Raw genomic sequence first — 17,539 nt, 5'->3', positions numbered from 1 at the left:
CATAGAAAATTGATATTATTCTTGGCCGCTGCACGGAAGCATCAGCTTCAGAACAGAAAAGAACAGGTGGGCAAGGTGGGCTGGATGGTGTTGCTCCAAAAGGGGGCGGCGGTGGGGGAAATGGGCATTACTGGGAGCTGTAATTATGATAGTATGCGTGTCAAAACATCAGCAGCAGCAACAACTACTGGCTTGTGTTTACGATTTCCTTCCGTTTTCCAGCCTAACAGTTTATTTATTTATGCGGCTTGTCTTCTAACAGGTTCTCTCTGGCGTTTTGCCTCGCACTCACTGGCTCTCTCGGTTGCCTCGTCTTTTTTAATTGATATGCCTCACGCGCAATGCATTGACATCCGATTTACATTAGCGGGATGGGGCCGGAAGTGCTTGCAGTGCTATGTGTATATGGTACAAAAGACAGAGCGCAGAGAGTGCAATTTGCACACGTGCACAGGGTAAGCGAGATCCTGGCAGGGATCCTACTCCAATTTGATATCAATTGAATGCCTGATGATCTCGAGTGTCAGTCGACAGCTGTTGGCAGGCAGGCCCATCCGAAAGGAATCCCTAGATTCGGGAGTACCTTGCCCATTGCCTTTGTTCTTCCCGTAGGCGCTTCCTGCAACTCCGCCTCCTCCCCGAGATCCTTATTGCATTAAATGTGTAATCCTTTTGTGCGAACAGAACGAGTTTTAATTGAAATTCAACTGAAAGTATGCTTATTCCATTTTGCTCCTTTTCTTTTTTGTTTTTGGCACACACCATCTTATTATTTGGTACACAGAAAGAAACGTTTTGGGGTAATGCAATTTAAGGCTAGAAAATATTAATAGAGGCTTTAAGATAATAAGATTTCAAAGCTTAAACTTTGAGGTTTCTTGGTTTTTCCACTTTATGCTTATAGTTATTATTGATTTAATTTAGCTTGATCTGATTTTTTTGTGTGTGCATTTATTCAAGACAACGACAATTATTATGTTAACCCTTGGCTGCGAACGTGTGCGTTTTCGGCAAGTAGGATCTACATTTACTCCCCTGAAGACGAAAACGAAGACTCGGGGCTTGTTTTGTTTTCTTTATCCCTTTTTGGTGGAAGTGTCGCCGGTTTTATGAGATTGTGATTGGTTTTCTGCTTTGGTGGTGGCTTTTCATCGGGTTATGTGCAGTCTTTGGGAGGAGGCGAAATGGGAGGAGTAGCTGGGGTTCGATGGTTACGCTCCTCTTCAAAATGTGCGCACGTGCTTCAACCGGAAATGGTCGTAAGCGAGGCGCATCATCCATCTCGCTCTCGGCGGCAGCCCCTCTCCCTTGCTCCCAGCGAGGTAGCTCTGCTTCTTTCACTGGGTTTTTTGTATTTCCGCTTGTGTTTTTTGTGTCTCTCTATTGTTCTCCAGCACTTTGCGCAGCAAATCAAAGAGGAAAAAACAAGAAGCTAACGAAAAAATAAAATTTTTTTTATAAATATATTTTACATTATAAATATGATTGTGCTGCAAGAATTCTTAAGTGGCCAAAAAAGTAAGCAAGCCATCCTTTTGTGGCCACAACCAAATATGGTCAACAGCTGTTTAGTTTTGGGGCTTCCTTATGCGTATTTATTATGTATGCCGTTAAATTGGCAACTTTGTTTCGTGTAATAACCCCAGCGCATAACTTTTGTGCTTTATCAGCTCGCGGTGCATTGGGGATTTCCAAGAAAAGACGACCACTTGAGGCCATTGCAATATGTATCAGTGGGTTGAGAATCAACAAGCGATTCCCCCGCCGATAAGAGCAGCTGCCCCAAAGCCTGATAAGCGAAAAATCCACCTCACCTATGGCTTCTTTATGGCGTTCGATATCTCTAACCACTCAGCCATGGATCTATCTTTTCGAAGTTAAAACGTGTCATTCTGGATTTCACGTTTCGGACTCGTATTTAGCCCGAAAATCCAAAGCAAATTGTCATTGGCTAACGGACAGCGGAAAAAATGCCCCAAAACACGTTTCCAGAGCTATGGCCACCATTTTTATTTATTTTTTGCTGTTCATTAGCCAAAACAAAAAATTATTTATATAATACATATGTGTATCTGAAAGTGGGGCCAAGTCAAAGACACGTACGCCTTCGGTTTGGAATAGTTAACTAATTTTTAATTTCTTGCTGCTCTGTTTTTCGTTTTCCTTTTTTTTTTTTTTTTGGCATGATCTCATCGAACGAATGTGTTTGTGAGAGGCGGCAGCCAATCCCACTTTGGCTCATTATGCGAGTATCTGTGAGATACATTTGCTGTGTGGAGCTTGCTGATGATGTGCTGCCCACTCGATCATCATGGTAATGATCGCCAAGAGCCCAGCCAACTGACCAGTGGGCCGAGATACTTTTGTATCTTTTTATTCCGTTCGTCGCTGCCTCGCTGTCTTCTGATTTGCTGAGGGCCATTTTGACGGGTCTAGCGAGTTGGCGTTGTTAATGATTCGAAAAAACCCAAATTCGACTAGAAACTGTACTGTTGCTAAAAAAAACATTTAAATGGTGAATAATTCGTAAAAGAAAAAGCTAATTGCAATGGATAAGAGCTAAAATTCCACAGAAACATCCGTTTAAGAAAATGATATCAAACAATAGTTTTAGTCTTACGAAATACAGATAACAATTTTATAAAGAATATTTTCTGTGAAATGAGTAACTTTCGGGTAATGATAACATTGTGTTTAAGCTTTTCTTAAAAACTCTATCTAGCTGATTTAAAACAAACAAAAAATATTCAGATAATTTAAGCTTCAACAAGTAGAACTACGAAACTCTTTAAGCAAACGTTTGCCTTAAATGCGCAGCGGCGGGCCATTTAATTTTAGTCGCTGTGGCTTTTTTTAGTCACTGCCACTAACTAAGAGAGCAGTCGATGGATGGCTGATTGAGCCGAGAGCGTGTGAGAAACACCCTGTGAAAGTATTCCATTATTATTATTTGCCATTGGCACATTCGTATCTGTATCTCGGTATCTCGGAATGCGAGACGAAGTCGTCGAGCCGAAGCGCACACGAAGCGTTCTCTCCCACACACGGTCGTTTGTGTGCGAGCGAGAGGCGACGCGGCCAGAAAGAGAGAGCCAGTGCCGAGCTGGCCGACGAACAGCCAACAACCCGAGTGCAACTTCAGAGCAACTTCAGTTCTTGAACGGATGTCGAAGGTGGCGGAGCTGACGTCGCATGCTCTTTGTGTATATAGTATCCCATCAGCTATATAGTGGTCCCAACTTGATCTTACGTCCCGTTCTGTTTTTTATCGGGGAAAAGGCGCGCAAAATACACAATAACGATAAAGGAAAAAATTAAATGTGAATTTAAGGAACGAAAGAAAAACAACAGCAAACATACTGATTGTCGCGCGGAATGAAAACAATGTACATATAGTTACGATATGCGCATTAATTTATCGCCCGTGCCAGAGCGACGATCGTGAAGTGCTCACAATTAATTGCCATTAATTCGCAAAAGTGCTACGAATTCGCGACGGTGTGTGAACTGCGAATGCCGCAAATACATATATGTATCTGAACAAGTGCGATCGTAAATACACATGCTAATTAAAATCCCGCAAGCTAAGCAGGGATTTGGTAATATCATCACACCCTCATACCTAAAAACTTATCAATTGTCCAGCGGGCCATCCAATTGATTAGGACCCGCATCCAAAAAAAACCAAATTCATAAACCACACAAAACGACAACTGACAGTGCAAAAATTAAAATATACCCCCAAACATCATAAAACCAGAGAAACGAAAGTGAAGTGAAATCAATTTTAATACAACTGCAAGTACCACCAGCATAAGGGGACAATCCATTCTAATCAATTGAGAGCTGATCCCGCAGATTTGCCTAGTTCAGAGTCAATGACGTGCACTTTGACCAGCGAGGTGGAGTTTCCGTTTTTGAGTACCGATCATTTTGAAGCGAAGAAATGCCGCCCTCTGCGTTTTTAGTGAATGCCAGCATAATCAGTGCCGCCAACGCCTTGGACAGCGATAAGGAGCAGCAGCTCCAGGAGCATCTCAATCAGAGTCACTTCAACAGCACCACCATTACCAGCAGCAGCAGCAGTAGCAGCAACAATAACAATTGCCACACGGCGCCCAACTACAACATGGTCCTGCAAAGCTATGAGAACTATCCCAGCTACCACCTGGCTCAGCATCATCATCATCATCACCACAGCCATCACAGCCATCCGCATCACCAATTGGCGCAGCAGACAGGACTGCACAGCCATCACACGATGCAACAGCAGCTGCAGCAGCAGCAGCAATCCCTACTCCTGCAACACCCGCAACAGCAGCAGCAGCAGCAGCATAGCCACCAGTCGCAGCAGCAACACGGATACGGATCATCAGCCCAGCTGCCCCATCATCGCTTATCCGGCGGCAGTACGGGCAGCACCACCACCACCTCCTCCGGCTCCAGTTCGAGTGGCTCCTCGTCGAGTGCCTCATCGCAGGGATTCGCCACCGGGAGCGCGACTGCGAACAACCTGGTGGGGGCGTTGAGCAGCTCCACGGCTGCTTCGCTGGGACTGGGCTACTTCAATGATATGGCGCCCTTTGTGGGCGATGCGAATGCCTACTACACGGACTCGGATGTCAACTTCTTTAGTTCAGGTACAGGTCAGCAAATATTTACCGACATCAAAAACGGTGCTTTTAATTACGATTGCTGGGGTGTGAAAAGGCAGCAAACCAGAAGAAGACGCCTTGCGGTGGCATAATTAAATTCGTAATTTGTTTTTAAGTGTTTGACACGCAACAAGTCGCGGTGGCTAAGGGGGGAGGACTCTTACATACACGTAGAGAAAAAATGTTGTAACTAAGTTCTAACTAACTAAGGATATTCAACATATACTACGTTTAATTTTCACTTCACAAAGTAAAATTTAAATTTAATTATATCTGCATATAGTTACAATATTAAATATACTACAAATACACTGTCATCACATTTTTCGCTGCGTGCATCCGATTGCGCTGGGTGATAAGTGGCTTGTTGAGCGCTAGAAGATGCCCCTGTGACCGGCCTCAGATACAGATGTATCTGGCAGATACGGATGCTCTTGCGCTCTCTGGAGGCGGCACCTAAAGAGGCGCTGCCAACTCTTTGGCCAGCCAACGAGGGGCTGTATCTGTATCTTTGTGTCTCTGTATCTGCGAGCGAATGGGAATCGAAACGAAGCGCTGGGAAAGCTTTTTATGTCTTTGCCGTGTGCGAGTGGGACAGCTAGAGGGCTGCGCGTGTGTATGTGGGTATGTGCCAACAGGTTTTCGTATCCCACAGATACACGAGTGTACATCGAAATGTGTTAAATTTCGCTGTATTCGCAATTAATGTAGCGTGCACACCATTAGATCGGGGTGGTTGTGTCTGTGTGCGTGGGTATCTGTGTGCTTGTGGCCTGTGCTTGTGTGTGTGTGCGCTGTGATTTTGATTGGTTTTCGAAGTCTTTCGCTCGCTTGAGAGACGCCCCATTTCTATGAACAGCATTTAATTGAAATTGCGAACAATCTGTAATCAATGTGTTTTGGCGTGTGAAAAATGTATCTGCAGATTTAAGCGACGCGAATTTCCCACGATAACTACATGGCTTTCTAAGATTTTTATAGAAATTTTATTTTATATTTGAATTTATGACAAGACTTCTTTGTGTGATATAAAAAAGAGAATTTAATAGAAATATAAATTTAATTTCTTAGAAATTGAACGTTTCATTCAAAAGTTCTCCGAATTTCGATCACATCAATGTGATTATCATATGAGTAACATACAAACATTTTATATTTGCATATGTCATTTTTAACCAGTAGCGATAATAATAAGTTTAAATTAACTTAAAATAATTGAACGCTGATTTTCAGGATCGTTTTTTAGCTGAACTGCTTTCGTTTCCTAAATACTTATTTCGTCTTTAAATGGATTGATTGACGGCCACAGATTATACTCTTCACATACCCATATCTATAACATTGTCTAATCCAATTACCATCTCATGTTTCGTATCGCTTACAGGCTACAACACCAGCAACACACACGACCGCATCAACAACAGCACGCCCCCGCAGCAGCAGCAATCGCAGCAGCCGACTGTCAATGGCAGCGGTAGCGCCAGCAGCAACAACAATAACTCCATGCTGCCGCCCGCTGTCCAGCAGAGCAACAACAGCAACAACGAAAACAACAACACCAGCAGCAGCAACACAAACAGCAGCAGCAACAACAACAACAGCGGTGGCAGCAACAATGCGAATGCGGGCAGCAATAACAACAATAATAACAACAATAATATTAACTTTATGGCGGCGGCGATCTTCCAACATCACCTCAAAGAGGAGCCGGGCACCCAGAATGGTAATATCGGTGGCTATGGCGGCAGTAATAGCCAGAACGATCCCACGGATCTCAGTAGTTATGGATTGCCCGCCCACCTGGCCGCCTACGGTGGCGGGAGTGGCAGTGGGCCAACCGGCGGCAGGAGCTCCGGAGGCGGTGGCGATGAAAGCGATTATCACAGCACGATCTCTGCGCAGGATCACCAGAGTCAGCAATCGAGTGGGGGAAATGGCAGTGGTGGAGCCAGCGGCGGAAGCACCGGAAACAGCAACGGTTACATGGACAGCAGCTCGGAGTTCTATGGCAGTTACGCGGGCAGGGGTCGATTCCACGATGGTTATCCGCCGGAATTTACGCCCTACGATGCCCAATCCTTCCAGTCGATGGGCCCCCAGTCCACGGCCATGGATCAGTGGGGAGCAGCCCATGCCCACCAGCATCCGGCAGCGTATATGAGCACCTTGGGTCTGGACAAGGGTCTGCTGGGTGGCTACACGACGCAGGGCGGAGTGCCGTGCTTCACAGGATCGGGTCCCATTCAACTGTGGCAATTTCTGCTCGAGCTGCTGCTGGACAAGACGTGCCAGAGCTTCATCTCGTGGACCGGCGATGGCTGGGAGTTCAAGCTAACAGATCCTGATGAGGTAAGTCCATTGGTAATATAACTATTAGTGAATCCCTAACTTACATCCATCTATCTTCATCAGGTGGCTCGTCGTTGGGGAATCCGCAAGAACAAGCCCAAGATGAACTACGAGAAGCTGAGTCGCGGACTGCGCTACTATTATGACAAAAACATCATCCACAAGACGGCAGGCAAACGATATGTCTACCGCTTTGTCTGTGATCTCCAGAATCTAGTTGGGTAAGTAGTTGGACAGATGGACAAAGATAATAGAATCCTTATTAATAACCACTATTTTCATTTACAGGCACACCCCCGAGGAGCTGGTGGCCAAGTACGATCTTAAGATTGAGAAAAAAGATGTGGATTAGCAGCGGAGCAGCGGAGAAGCTGCCTAAAAATGGGAACAGCTCCAGGAGACCTGCTCCCAGCCACGGATTGTACTCAACCAGCCGCAAAATACTTTCGAGCGTTATTGTTTACCAAGCGTGATGTTAGCTTTTAAGCAGCAATCCCCGATCTGCGATCTTGCAACGAGATTAAAGTGTTGGCCAACTCCCAAATCAAATCCCCAAAGTCCTGACTCCCCCCCACAAAACACAAACAAACAAAAAAAATACCCCACCCACCAACCTGTCAAACCGATTTGCTTGTAATTACCGTGTAAAAATTAGACTTTTGAATTAATTTGAAATTAATTTAAAATACTTCAGATTTAGTTGTAAGCCGATCTTATAGCAAGAGAACCAGTTGAAGATAAACCGAATTAAATTTGAAATTCTGTGTGCAATGCGATGTTGCTTCTGCGTTCTCACATAGTCCGTAGAAGATGTCAGCTGCAAGGATCGAACGTTGATAGAGGCCATAAAGCATGTGTCCCAAAAGTGATATTAGAGCGCAACATTTTGTTATACTTACATAATCATTTTACCCGCACGGGGCACCACCACAAACATTTCAAAATCATGCATGTACATAGCGATGAAGATGTGAATGGCATATAAGTAGGTCTCTAGTATTTATGTATGTCTAACCTGTAATCTGTGCTACTGGTACAACTAAGTTTTCCACTCCAAAACGCCCCCCGTTTTTTTTCCGTACTTCTGTGCGCTTCCGTGCGATCCCAAAAGTTTTAAACGTAAAACGGCACAACAGCTTATCATGTATTTGATGAGCCCTTGTTATCGTGTGCTATCTGTATACTTATAGGCTAATCCTAGATACATAGGATCCATAGTTTCCCTAGTGCGTTAATCGACAGTTCAAGAAGTGTTTATTACCTAGTATGTGTGTGTATAGCTATTAACTACTTAAGTCTAGCTCGTAGATGCATAGCCACGTATTACACCCATAAACATAACGTTATATTGATTACATAGATACACATACATTTGTAGAGCAATTCTAAAATATTGTATTTATACAAGCGTACATCGTAATATTAAAGCTACCATTAACAATGCTAAGATAAAAACAATAAAAGAAAGCCAATATAAAAATACAACAAGAGCAATCGTAGTTCTCTCTGGGAAATATATCAAGTTGGTCAAAATATCAAGTATTTCTCTTATCAGTTGATTTTTATCCAAATTCGAATTAACTTTCTAGACTGTTGTGTTTTTGCAAAATGCTTCGTTATACGGCACGGATTTTGAATGGGATATACCCTCTTATGCCAAGGCAAGTATTAAAACGTTCCGCACACCAGGTGCCCGAGAAGCTGAAAAAAGTTGAGACGGACAAGGACCCGGAATTCTCGGAAATGGTGCTATATTATTACCACAAGGCGGCGCAGACGATGGAGCCCGCATTGCTCAAGGAAATGGAAAAGTATCCGCATATGAAGCCGGAGGAGCGTCAGGCTCGAGTCACCGCTATACTGAATCTCCTGGGCAGCGTCTCCACCTCGGTGGAGGTCAATTTTCCCATCGTTCGCAAAAACGGCACCTACGAGATCATCAGCGGTTATCGTTCGCATCATGTCCGCCATCGATTGCCTCTCAAGGGCGGTAAGTGTGTCATATATGCGCGAATTTTTTAGCATCGGATCTCTTACAGGAATCCGATACGCTCTGGACGTGAACGAGAGCGAAGTTAAAGCCCTTGCCGCCATTATGACGTTCAAGTGCGCATGTGTGAATGTACCTTATGGTGGATCGAAGGGTGGCATTTGTATCGATCCAAAGAAGTATACAGTGGATGAGCTGCAGACGATCACACGGCGATACACGATGGAGTTGCTCAAGCGCAATATGATTGGCCCAGGCATCGATGTGCCGGCGCCCGATGTGAACACTGGTCCACGTGAGATGAGCTGGATTGTGGATCAGTACCAGAAGACATTTGGCTACAAGGACATCAATTCCTCGGCTATTGTCACCGGGAAGCCCGTTCACAACGGCGGCATTAATGGACGCCATTCGGCAACGGGCAGAGGCGTTTGGAAGGCGGGCGATCTCTTCCTGAAGGATAAGGAATGGATGGATCTGCTCAAGTGGAAGACGGGTTGGAAGGACAAGACGGTCATAGTGCAGGGATTCGGCAATGTGGGCTCCTTTGCCGCTAAGTATGTGCATGAGGCGGGCGCCAAGGTCATCGGGATAAAAGAGTTTGATGTTTCTCTCGTCAATAAGGATGGCATTGATATCAATGTAAGTGGCTCCACCCATTTTCTAGGTAATTTTCTAAAGAAACGCATTACGTTATAGGATCTTTTTGAATACACGGAGGAAAAGAAGACTATTAAGGGATATCCGAAAGCTCAGGAGTCTAAGGATGACTTGCTGATAGCCGAAACCGATATCCTTATGCCGTGTGCCACCCAAAAAGTGATAACCATCGACAATGCCAAGGACATCAAGGCCAAGCTGATCCTGGAAGGCGCCAACGGACCGACCACACCATCTGGCGAGAAGATCCTATTGGATAAGGGTGTGCTCCTAGTTCCCGATCTCTATTGCAATGCGGGCGGCGTAACAGTATCCTACTTTGAGTACCTCAAAAACATAAACCACGTGTCATATGGCAAAATGAACTCTAAATCAACATCCGAGCTTATTATCGAACTGATGAACTCCATCAATGAGTCTTTGCATGAATGCCCCGATAGTAATCTAGTACGTCCATCCGTACCCTTAAGTAGTATATATTTTTAAGACCCCTTACTTTTCTCCTTCAGCCGAACATATGCCCCAATAAGAAACTTAAGAGGATACAACAATGCACCACAGAGGCGGATATCGTGGACTCGGCTCTCCAAACAGTTATGGAGTCTGCAGCACGTGGCATCAAGGAAATGGCCCACAAATTTGAATTGTGCAACGATCTGCGGAGGGCCGCTTACGTCTGGTCATCATTCAAAATTTTCCAAGCCATGGAAAGCTCCGGAATTTCGCAACAGTAGTGGTTTACACAAGAAATTCACAGTTTTTCATTGGTTAATTCTTAATTCTTAAGCTTAATAAAAGAGTTACTATTTAATTAAAACATTAAATATGCCTAATTTAAATCAACCAACAAATTATATTGGCATAAATGCTCGATCTAGTTATGCAATATATTATTTTTAATTTTTATGTTTTTATCCAAAATATACGCCACATACGCCTTGACATACAATTCATCTTATTTAGAGTTTAGACAGAGATTTTAGAGTTTAGAGATTAAAGCCAACATACAAACACGAATATTCTGCTTGATTTGCGTTAGTAAAGTCCCCACTTATATAAGGTGGAACTCCGTTTTGGGTTACCTATCGAAGAAAGCATTCGCCATGGAGGAAATCAAGAAGTTTGACAAGCTCGCCTTCCTGGAAAGCTACCTGCTGAAGCACAAGGAACTGGGCAAGCGACAGCGCGAGTACAAGAAGATCCTGTCCAGCAAACTCAAGACCCGCAAGGAGACTATCATCGAGGCCAGCTTTGAGACGGCCATCGACCAGCTGGAGGAGGAGAAGAACGATCTGCGGGCCCAGATCTGGGTGGCCAGTGGCACAACCCACAAAAAACAGAACAATCGCTGGCTGGAACTGATCCGCTGCCATGTCGAGTGCCAGGAGAACCTGTCGCAGGACATAAATTCGCTGAAGACATCGATTTCCAACATGGAGAAGGAGATAAGTCGCATGTCCAAGCAAATATACAACCTGAATCGTTTAACCATTCCGGATCAGCAACATCAGGCCTATGTGATGCGGGCCCGGAAAAGGATGACCATTTTGGAGAATTCGCTGGAGGTGGGAGTGCGTCAGGAGTGCGGTTTCACGGCGGCCAATGCGGATCTGCGAGAGCAGCTCATCCGCATCCTGAATCACCGCACCTTCTTCAATGATTCATACACCAAAATGGTGCAGAAGCTGAACAGCGAGAAAAAGTATCTCATAGATCTGATCGAGTACGCACTGAATACCTTCGATGGCTGCATTGAGGTGTACGAGAAAATTGATTTGCTGGCCAAAAGGGAGGCCAAGGAGCGCGACATGAGACGCGTGGAGATGCAGGGCATTATGCGAAAGGTGGCAGCCGATGGGGACAACACCGCCTTCCTGAATTGCAAGTCTAAGCCTCGAGAGCTGGCCGATCTGCAGCCCAAGGAGTACAAGCGAAGGGACGAATTCCGACGGGTGCACAACAAAAAGATCAATCTCTACAACTCGGTGCTGCAGAAGATCCTCCAGTATACAGACTCTAGCAATATGGACGAGGTGATCGACAAGTTTCAGCAGCAGGAGAGTCTCTATTACTCGTTCTTCAACTATGCCAACGAAATGAGCTACCACATAACTATGCTGAATAATTCGGTGAATCGCCTGTTTGAGGACATAGTCAACCTGAAAAAGGATAACTCCAACACGTTGCAGGACCAACTGGATCAGATCTCCAGCCTGGAGAACAAGGTGCGTACCAAACAGGAATCCAACATGGAACTGCACAAGGCGCGGGAAAACAACGATGCACGTTTGGAGAATCTTCTACAGGGCGTGGAGACGGTCTGCGAGATGTGTTCCATTGATGCCAGTCCGCTGACCAAGCTCCTTGGTGACCACACCCACGTCAATCTGGTTAATGTCAATCGATTCCTTAAGCTTCTCGAGACAAGGGTCCAGGAGCTGACGGCTAGTGTTTATGTGATGGAGCGCCAAGAGGAGGGTCGCTTCGACTATGTGGTCAAGCAGATCGAGAAGATTTGCGAGCTGCCCACCGATCTCAATGACATTGTGCTCACCCAACAGTGTCCCGAGTGCGCCGAGGGCGAAGCCTTCAACATGGATGAGGGCGGCGATGGTGTGCTTGTCCACACGGTTGCCGAGGCCAAGAAGAAGCTGTACGAGAAGGTCACGCAGCCGGAGATGCAGTACCGCCTGCACAGCATCAGCCAGTGTCGTTTGCCGCGATCCCGCCTCCTGGCCGCCAAGCGCAACATGTAGTCCTGGAATACATGTCACAAACCACATTCCCTTTAGTTTCGGTTTCAAATATGCATATGTGCAACATTTTTCGGTTAGATATCTAGGACTAGAATCGTCTGATCCTCATGTTTCGGTTGCAATTATAATAAATTCCCAAGTTAACCTACAGCTTAAAATTAGTCGATTCCAACTGATGAATATTAAAATCCTTTGGTTCAATTCATGCTAAATTTTAATAATTATCAACTAAACATATTAGCTATAAGTTCAAGTAATGGTGCTAGATTTTTGGTATGTGGAATGCGTTAAATACTTTCGAGCGTTGGTGATGGTACGAGCTAGTAGATTCTGCGGCTAGGTTCTGTCTATGAACTGGTCTCCTTCTTCTCATCGCCCAATCCCAATCCGTTGATCAGGCCGCCGATGAAGCTATCTACAATGGGATTGCCACTGCCAGCAGGGGCGCCAGGAGCGGGAACAGGAGCGGGTAATCCTGGGGAAGCTGGAACAGCGTTGACAGTGCCACAATCGTACATACGATTCAGCTTCTGGATATCGTAGTCGGAGAAACCATTCCTCTGGCCCATTTTCTCGGCGCCGTTGGCTTGCTGCGGATGCAGAAATTAAGAGTGTTAAGTTAAACCCAGGAGACTTCAGTACCATTGTACTCACCATGGCCAGAATGGTGGGCTGTCCGTTGATGGAGAAGGCGTTCTTGGAATAGTGCATCACGCTGCCATAGTCGTAGGGCACCCCAAAGGCCTCCGTGCGGGCGGCCTTCTCGAAGTTGTTCATCGCCGAGGACTGGACATTGTTGTACTGAATGGCCACATAACCATCGCGCTCCATGCGGTTCTGTTCATGGAGGAAGCCCAGGGCGTGCATCAGCTCGTGCATGGCGGTTCCTGGACGACTGAGACAGCCGGGTGACTGTAGGTTCACCTCCTGCTTGCCACCCACTCGACCAACGGAGGACCAGCAGCCGGAGTTGTCGCCGCGGATGGAGATGTAATCCCGCTCAGAGCTGCGCTTCACAAACCGGATGCACGTCCGACGATGGTACTCACCAATGGCATTTTCGATTGTGGCCATATCTCTGGCATTGAAGTTTCCTCGAATTTCATAAGGCACCACACCATTTGGCCAACGGGAGGACTGAGTGGGCAGGCCATTTTTCATGATCAGATCCGTTTGCGGCACCAGCATATCGCCCTCCAGGTAGCTGCCCAGTTCCTCAGGATTCATCTCATCAGCATCGGCACTGAAGTTACCCACACGATTCGCCGTTACCTCCTCATCCGGTTTGCCAAAGAGCGCCGTTCCCAATGGTGTCAGGTCGATGATGTCCTTGCCAAGAGTGGGTGGTACCTCCTCGATTCCATTTCCAGGCAGCTCGATGACCTCCGTATCGTCAACATCGTCGTAGGATACATAGGGCAGCGCTTGGCAGGCCGATAGAGCCAAAGCTAGGACGAGAAATACTTTCTGGCTCATTGTTATAATCGTAATTGCTTTTGTTTGTTTGATTGGATTGCCTCTTTGCTGAATGGCTAGAATGAAACTGTGCTGAGTCCGGGCCCGGTCGGGATTTATATATTTTCCAGCATAATCTCGCCGCCAACGCTTTATCAAACATTGCCGGTGGCGGTGGCTTTCATATGCATAAACATGTTTTCCACGAGGAAACCTTCAACGGAGCTGCAATCGTCATCGCTGGCTTCTTGGTTTGTCACACGCTTTATGGCCTGGTAAATATTTGGCCAGCACTCTCGTTAAGCGGCTATACATATGGGACTGTGTCTGCTTCGCTATTGCCATAAAGTGTATCAGTAGTTTGTTTGCATATCCAAAGTTTAACGACTTTATACGTAATTTGTCGCCCCCAAAGCGATAACCGATAAGCACTATCGCGGCGACCTCTTGCCTTTATGGATTTATACCGCCTGCTGTTGGAAGATATTCCGGAATAATTTGCCGGCTATTTGGAGTGGAAAGACACGCGAAACACTTGTATAATTTGTATCTACGGAACTTTGTGTCACTCCAAAGAAATCTTTCCAAATGGCATTGAAAAAGTTCAAATTTTGGTTGCCAAGTAACTTTGGGGTACGTGCTTATTAGAGGAACCTAACTCTTTTGATTACAACTTTAGTTCCTTGCAATATGCTAAGCTTAATTTAATTGTATTCAAGTTACAGAATGATTGAAAGAACGTGGCTAGGACCACTCTTGGCTGGCCGTACAATTATGATTCAAATGAGACTTTTGCGTTTTCTTAAATACTTAATGTAATTCACATGGCGGCGACTTCGATTGATAGTGGGAAAAACAGAACTGAAAAATCCCAAGACTTCGCTCATTAGCCAGACGACAATATACAAGCATAAACATCTGTATTTGTTCTGGCCACGAATTAAGTTCAAGTGCATGGCATATGTTTGTCTGGCTAACAATCGGAGCTAACATTAATGATTGACATAAGTTAGTATACATTTCTAGGTATCGAAGCTCATTTCCACTACCATGTTGGAATCGGAGTTGGCAAACTCCTCTTCCTCGTCGAACTTTAGCTTCATTCCATTAAACTTGTCCGAGTTCAACACCCGGCGACTGTTGGCCGTGATATTCTTGGCCACGTCTCGCAAGGCCGCGCTGCAGATCTCATCGATAGTGGCCGAGTCGTCCATAAGGTCTTCGATACAATTCTTGAGGATTGTAGACGTCACTATGCAGTCTCTGTTCAGGGCCAAGCTCTTGTGGAAAGCTTCGATGGCGGGGTCTAGGTTTCCTAGTAAAGCATGTATAAATCCTATTGAAGTGTAAGTAGTAGGACTCTGCGGCTTTAATAGAAGTGCCTGAAAGTCAAACGTTGAGTATCATGGATAAACTACCTATAGTACAATAATATACTCACATATTGAAAGTTGTATAGAGCTTCCTCGTACTTATGCACCTTGCGCAGCGAATGACCAAGGTTTATAAAAAGCGGTTCCCACCGGGACGAGATCTCCTCGTTGTTGCTCTTGGCCCGCTGTTTCACAATGTCCACGGTGCACTGGAAAATGGTGGCGGCTCCGTCAAAAAACTCATACTCGTACTTTATCACACCGAGCTCATGAAGTACATATACATCCAGCGGCGCAATATTCATAGCCTGTAGGAAAAATTTCTCAGCTAGCTCAAGGTTTTTGGTTAGCCCACACTCCACACCTATGTAAAGCAATGGGAGATGACAACCTCGCATCAGTTGTGTGGCCTTAAAATAGGCTGCCATTGCCTGCTCGTGCTCATTCTCATTGGCAAAGCTGTGACCATAAGCTAACCAAGCGGGGCCATAAAGTCGATCCAAAGCAGTTGCCTTGGAGAGATAACGCCGGGCAGGATCACTTTTGCCAATCATGTCGTAGTAGCAGCCCACGGCGTACCAAGAGATCGCTTTGTCCGGATAACGGTCCACCAGCTTATGGGCTACGTAAAAGAGCCGGTTAAAGTCGCCGTTTTCCACTAGGCAGGCAATCTGAATGGTCAGTGCAGTGTTATGGAAGGGATCCACCTTAAGGAGTCTATATGATAAGCAAAACCAAATACATTTTTGATCAATATAAGTCTTTTATGCCGTTCTACACTTACTCATTGAGTATTTTCAGGCACTGTTTGTAGTCGCAGTCGTAGAAACACTTTTCCGCCTCCGCGGCCATTATGTCAGTACTACGTTGTACCCGATCAAGACATTCAGCGATAGGAATTAATGTGTCCGTGTCGTGATCACGCGATCGCCTTCTACTGGAGGAGTCGAACATGGACCGGTGAGAAGCATCAATGAGGGAAGAAGCCTTGGAGAGACTAGTTTGTAGGGAAAATGTGGGCGCCTTTAGATCTTCCAGGACTCTAAAAATAAAACATATATTAGAATGCGCTATATACTAGATATATCATTAGAACTGACTTCTGTGCGGGCGACATGAACTGGCTGGGCGTAAGCGGCACCTTGACGGCGCTCACCTTGGGCATTTGTGTGTCTGACGTCCCGCTCTGCTGCACTCGAGCTGTAAATTCCTTGATAAACTGCAGTATGTCGGGATTAACAATGGGGGACATCTCCTCAGCATTGCGTGCGGAAATCAACTCGTAGTACTTCTTCAGGCGAGATTCATAAAGTTTTAGTATAAACTTGGCATCAGCTTCGCTGGATTGTTGTGCCAGCGGTAAATGGTGCATAAGCTCAAACTCTGCAATGATTAAGGTGATTATACTATATTCAAAAAGTAGGTGTATGCTCACCTTCCCAAGCCATCAGCATTTCGTGCTGAACCAGCGCCTCCAGAGCCTCAAAGCAGTATACGGATTTGTGAAGAGCCTGAACATAGAAGTCCATTGCCATGCCGCGATTGTCCAGGGCCTCATAAACCTTGCCCTTCATTAGGTAGATGGATGAAAGCAGTTCATTTCTGTGATTCTCCTCGCCACCAAAGACACTGTTGCTTTCCAGATAGCAGCCACTGCTCGCATCCACGGGCTGGTTGATCAGCGATGTGGTCATGACTTCCACCTCCACATTCTGGATGACATTGGCCGCCTCGGTAAACTCCTTGGCCGCATAGAGACTTTCCAGGAGTAGGTTAAAACACGGCAGTGAGTTCTTCTCTAGCTTGTGGTGCTGTATTGTGTGAGCAGCACGATGGTATTCCCCCAGTAGGTACATGCACTGCGCCTGGTAGTAAATATCCCTGGGTTCCTGGCCACCAAGCACGGCCACCTTTTCTGCCCAAAACAGCGCTGTGGCATAGCGACGCTAAAAATGCAATTGAATTTTCACTCAGGCTCCGCTTGCCGGCTTTTGTTTTTTTGGCTTACCATGTCTATGAATTGTTTGACCAGCTGCCGGTACAAGGCCAGGTCGATGTGTTCATTTGTGGTGTCAGTACTTGTGTTTTCCGTATCCCCGGGCATTTTTATTAACTTAGTATTGTATTTTTGTTAGAAATTTAATGCAAGTTTGCCGCCGCTTGTAATTACTTATTTGAACATACTGGCAACGCTGTGCAAAACAGCTGTATTGTTGCCATTCACTGGAAACAGTTGTTTGAGCTACTGAGAGAAATTAGGTTGCTGTTAATGTTATAGAAATAAACAATAATAATAATTGA

At 45.5% G+C, this 17,539-nt stretch overlaps 5 protein-coding genes across 8 annotated transcripts in view; 3 read left to right on the top strand and 2 right to left on the bottom strand.

The window, feature by feature from the left end:
* The window catches only part of LOC6729221 (ETS-like protein pointed), a 54,693-nt gene extending 47,101 nt beyond the window's left edge, over positions 1-7,592 (top strand). For 2 of the 4 annotated variants that reach the window (XM_016174878.3, XM_016174880.3), the window contains 3 exons: positions 6,040-7,004; positions 7,068-7,225; positions 7,293-7,592. In XM_016174878.3, coding sequence (XP_016035872.1) covers positions 6,040-7,004; positions 7,068-7,225; positions 7,293-7,356 — 1,187 coding nt within the window. In that variant the 3' untranslated portion in view covers positions 7,357-7,592. Of the gene's footprint in view, positions 1-3,068; positions 4,647-6,039; positions 7,005-7,067; positions 7,226-7,292 lie in introns of those variants that run through there. The other 2 variants (XM_016174879.3, XM_016174881.3) reach the window with 2 other exon arrangements.
* A 911-nt stretch (positions 7,593-8,503) lies between these two features.
* Positions 8,504-10,474, top strand: LOC6729219 (glutamate dehydrogenase, mitochondrial). The gene is made up of 4 exons (XM_002104504.4): positions 8,504-8,994; positions 9,044-9,636; positions 9,694-10,101; positions 10,164-10,474. Exons 1-4 carry the CDS (start codon positions 8,613-8,615, stop codon positions 10,386-10,388), a joined length of 1,608 nt encoding a protein of 535 aa, XP_002104540.1. The 5' UTR covers positions 8,504-8,612; the 3' UTR covers positions 10,389-10,474.
* A 139-nt stretch (positions 10,475-10,613) lies between these two features.
* LOC6729218 lies at positions 10,614-12,564 on the top strand. Its single transcript, XM_002104503.4, has one exon. It carries the CDS (start codon positions 10,758-10,760, stop codon positions 12,408-12,410), a length of 1,653 nt encoding a protein of 550 aa, XP_002104539.1. The 5' UTR covers positions 10,614-10,757; the 3' UTR covers positions 12,411-12,564.
* Positions 12,565-12,606: 42 nt separating this feature from the next.
* On the bottom strand, positions 12,607-14,403 carry LOC6729217 (hatching enzyme 1.2). The gene is made up of 2 exons (XM_016177332.3): positions 13,065-14,403; positions 12,607-13,000 (listed from the first exon to the last, which is right to left on the bottom strand). Exons 1-2 carry the CDS (start codon positions 13,884-13,886, stop codon positions 12,758-12,760), a joined length of 1,065 nt encoding a protein of 354 aa, XP_016035871.1. The 5' UTR covers positions 13,887-14,403; the 3' UTR covers positions 12,607-12,757.
* A 141-nt stretch (positions 14,404-14,544) lies between these two features.
* LOC6729216 (cell division cycle protein 16 homolog) lies at positions 14,545-17,450 on the bottom strand. The gene is made up of 6 exons (XM_016177331.2): positions 17,247-17,450; positions 16,674-17,184; positions 16,339-16,621; positions 16,023-16,280; positions 15,307-15,955; positions 14,545-15,247 (listed from the first exon to the last, which is right to left on the bottom strand). Exons 1-6 carry the CDS (start codon positions 17,340-17,342, stop codon positions 14,888-14,890), a joined length of 2,157 nt encoding a protein of 718 aa, XP_016035870.1. The 5' UTR covers positions 17,343-17,450; the 3' UTR covers positions 14,545-14,887.
* Between the last annotated feature and the right edge of the window lie 89 nt (positions 17,451-17,539).

The sequence above is a fragment of the Drosophila simulans genome, chromosome 3R (genome assembly GCF_016746395.2).
Source record: "Drosophila simulans strain w501 chromosome 3R, Prin_Dsim_3.1, whole genome shotgun sequence".
Taxonomy (NCBI): domain Eukaryota; kingdom Metazoa; phylum Arthropoda; class Insecta; order Diptera; family Drosophilidae; genus Drosophila; species Drosophila simulans.
This window is presented reverse-complemented; position numbering and strand designations above follow the sequence as displayed.

Excerpts from the sequence above, each read along its gene's own strand:
- LOC6729218 (XM_002104503.4), top strand. The coding sequence starts at position 10,758 with ATGGAGGAAATCAAGAAGTTTGACAAGCTCGCCTTCCTGGAAAGCTAC.
- LOC6729216 (XM_016177331.2), bottom strand. The coding sequence starts at position 17,342 with ATGCCCGGGGATACGGAAAACACAAGTACTGACACCACAAATGAACAC. Across the intron at positions 16,622-16,673 it reads AATGCTGATGGCTTGGGAAG|AGTTTGAGCTTATGCACCAT; the intron begins GTGAGCATACAC and ends TAATCATTGCAG. Across the intron at positions 15,248-15,306 it reads CTCTATACAACTTTCAATAT|GCACTTCTATTAAAGCCGCA; the intron begins GTGAGTATATTA and ends TTTGACTTTCAG.
- LOC6729217 (XM_016177332.3), bottom strand. The coding sequence starts at position 13,886 with ATGAGCCAGAAAGTATTTCTCGTCCTAGCTTTGGCTCTATCGGCCTGC. Across the intron at positions 13,001-13,064 it reads AGCCCACCATTCTGGCCATG|CAAGCCAACGGCGCCGAGAA; the intron begins GTGAGTACAATG and ends CTGCATCCGCAG.
- LOC6729219 (XM_002104504.4), top strand. The coding sequence starts at position 8,613 with ATGCTTCGTTATACGGCACGGATTTTGAATGGGATATACCCTCTTATG. Across the intron at positions 8,995-9,043 it reads TCGATTGCCTCTCAAGGGCG|GAATCCGATACGCTCTGGAC; the intron begins GTAAGTGTGTCA and ends GATCTCTTACAG. Across the intron at positions 9,637-9,693 it reads AGGATGGCATTGATATCAAT|GATCTTTTTGAATACACGGA; the intron begins GTAAGTGGCTCC and ends ATTACGTTATAG.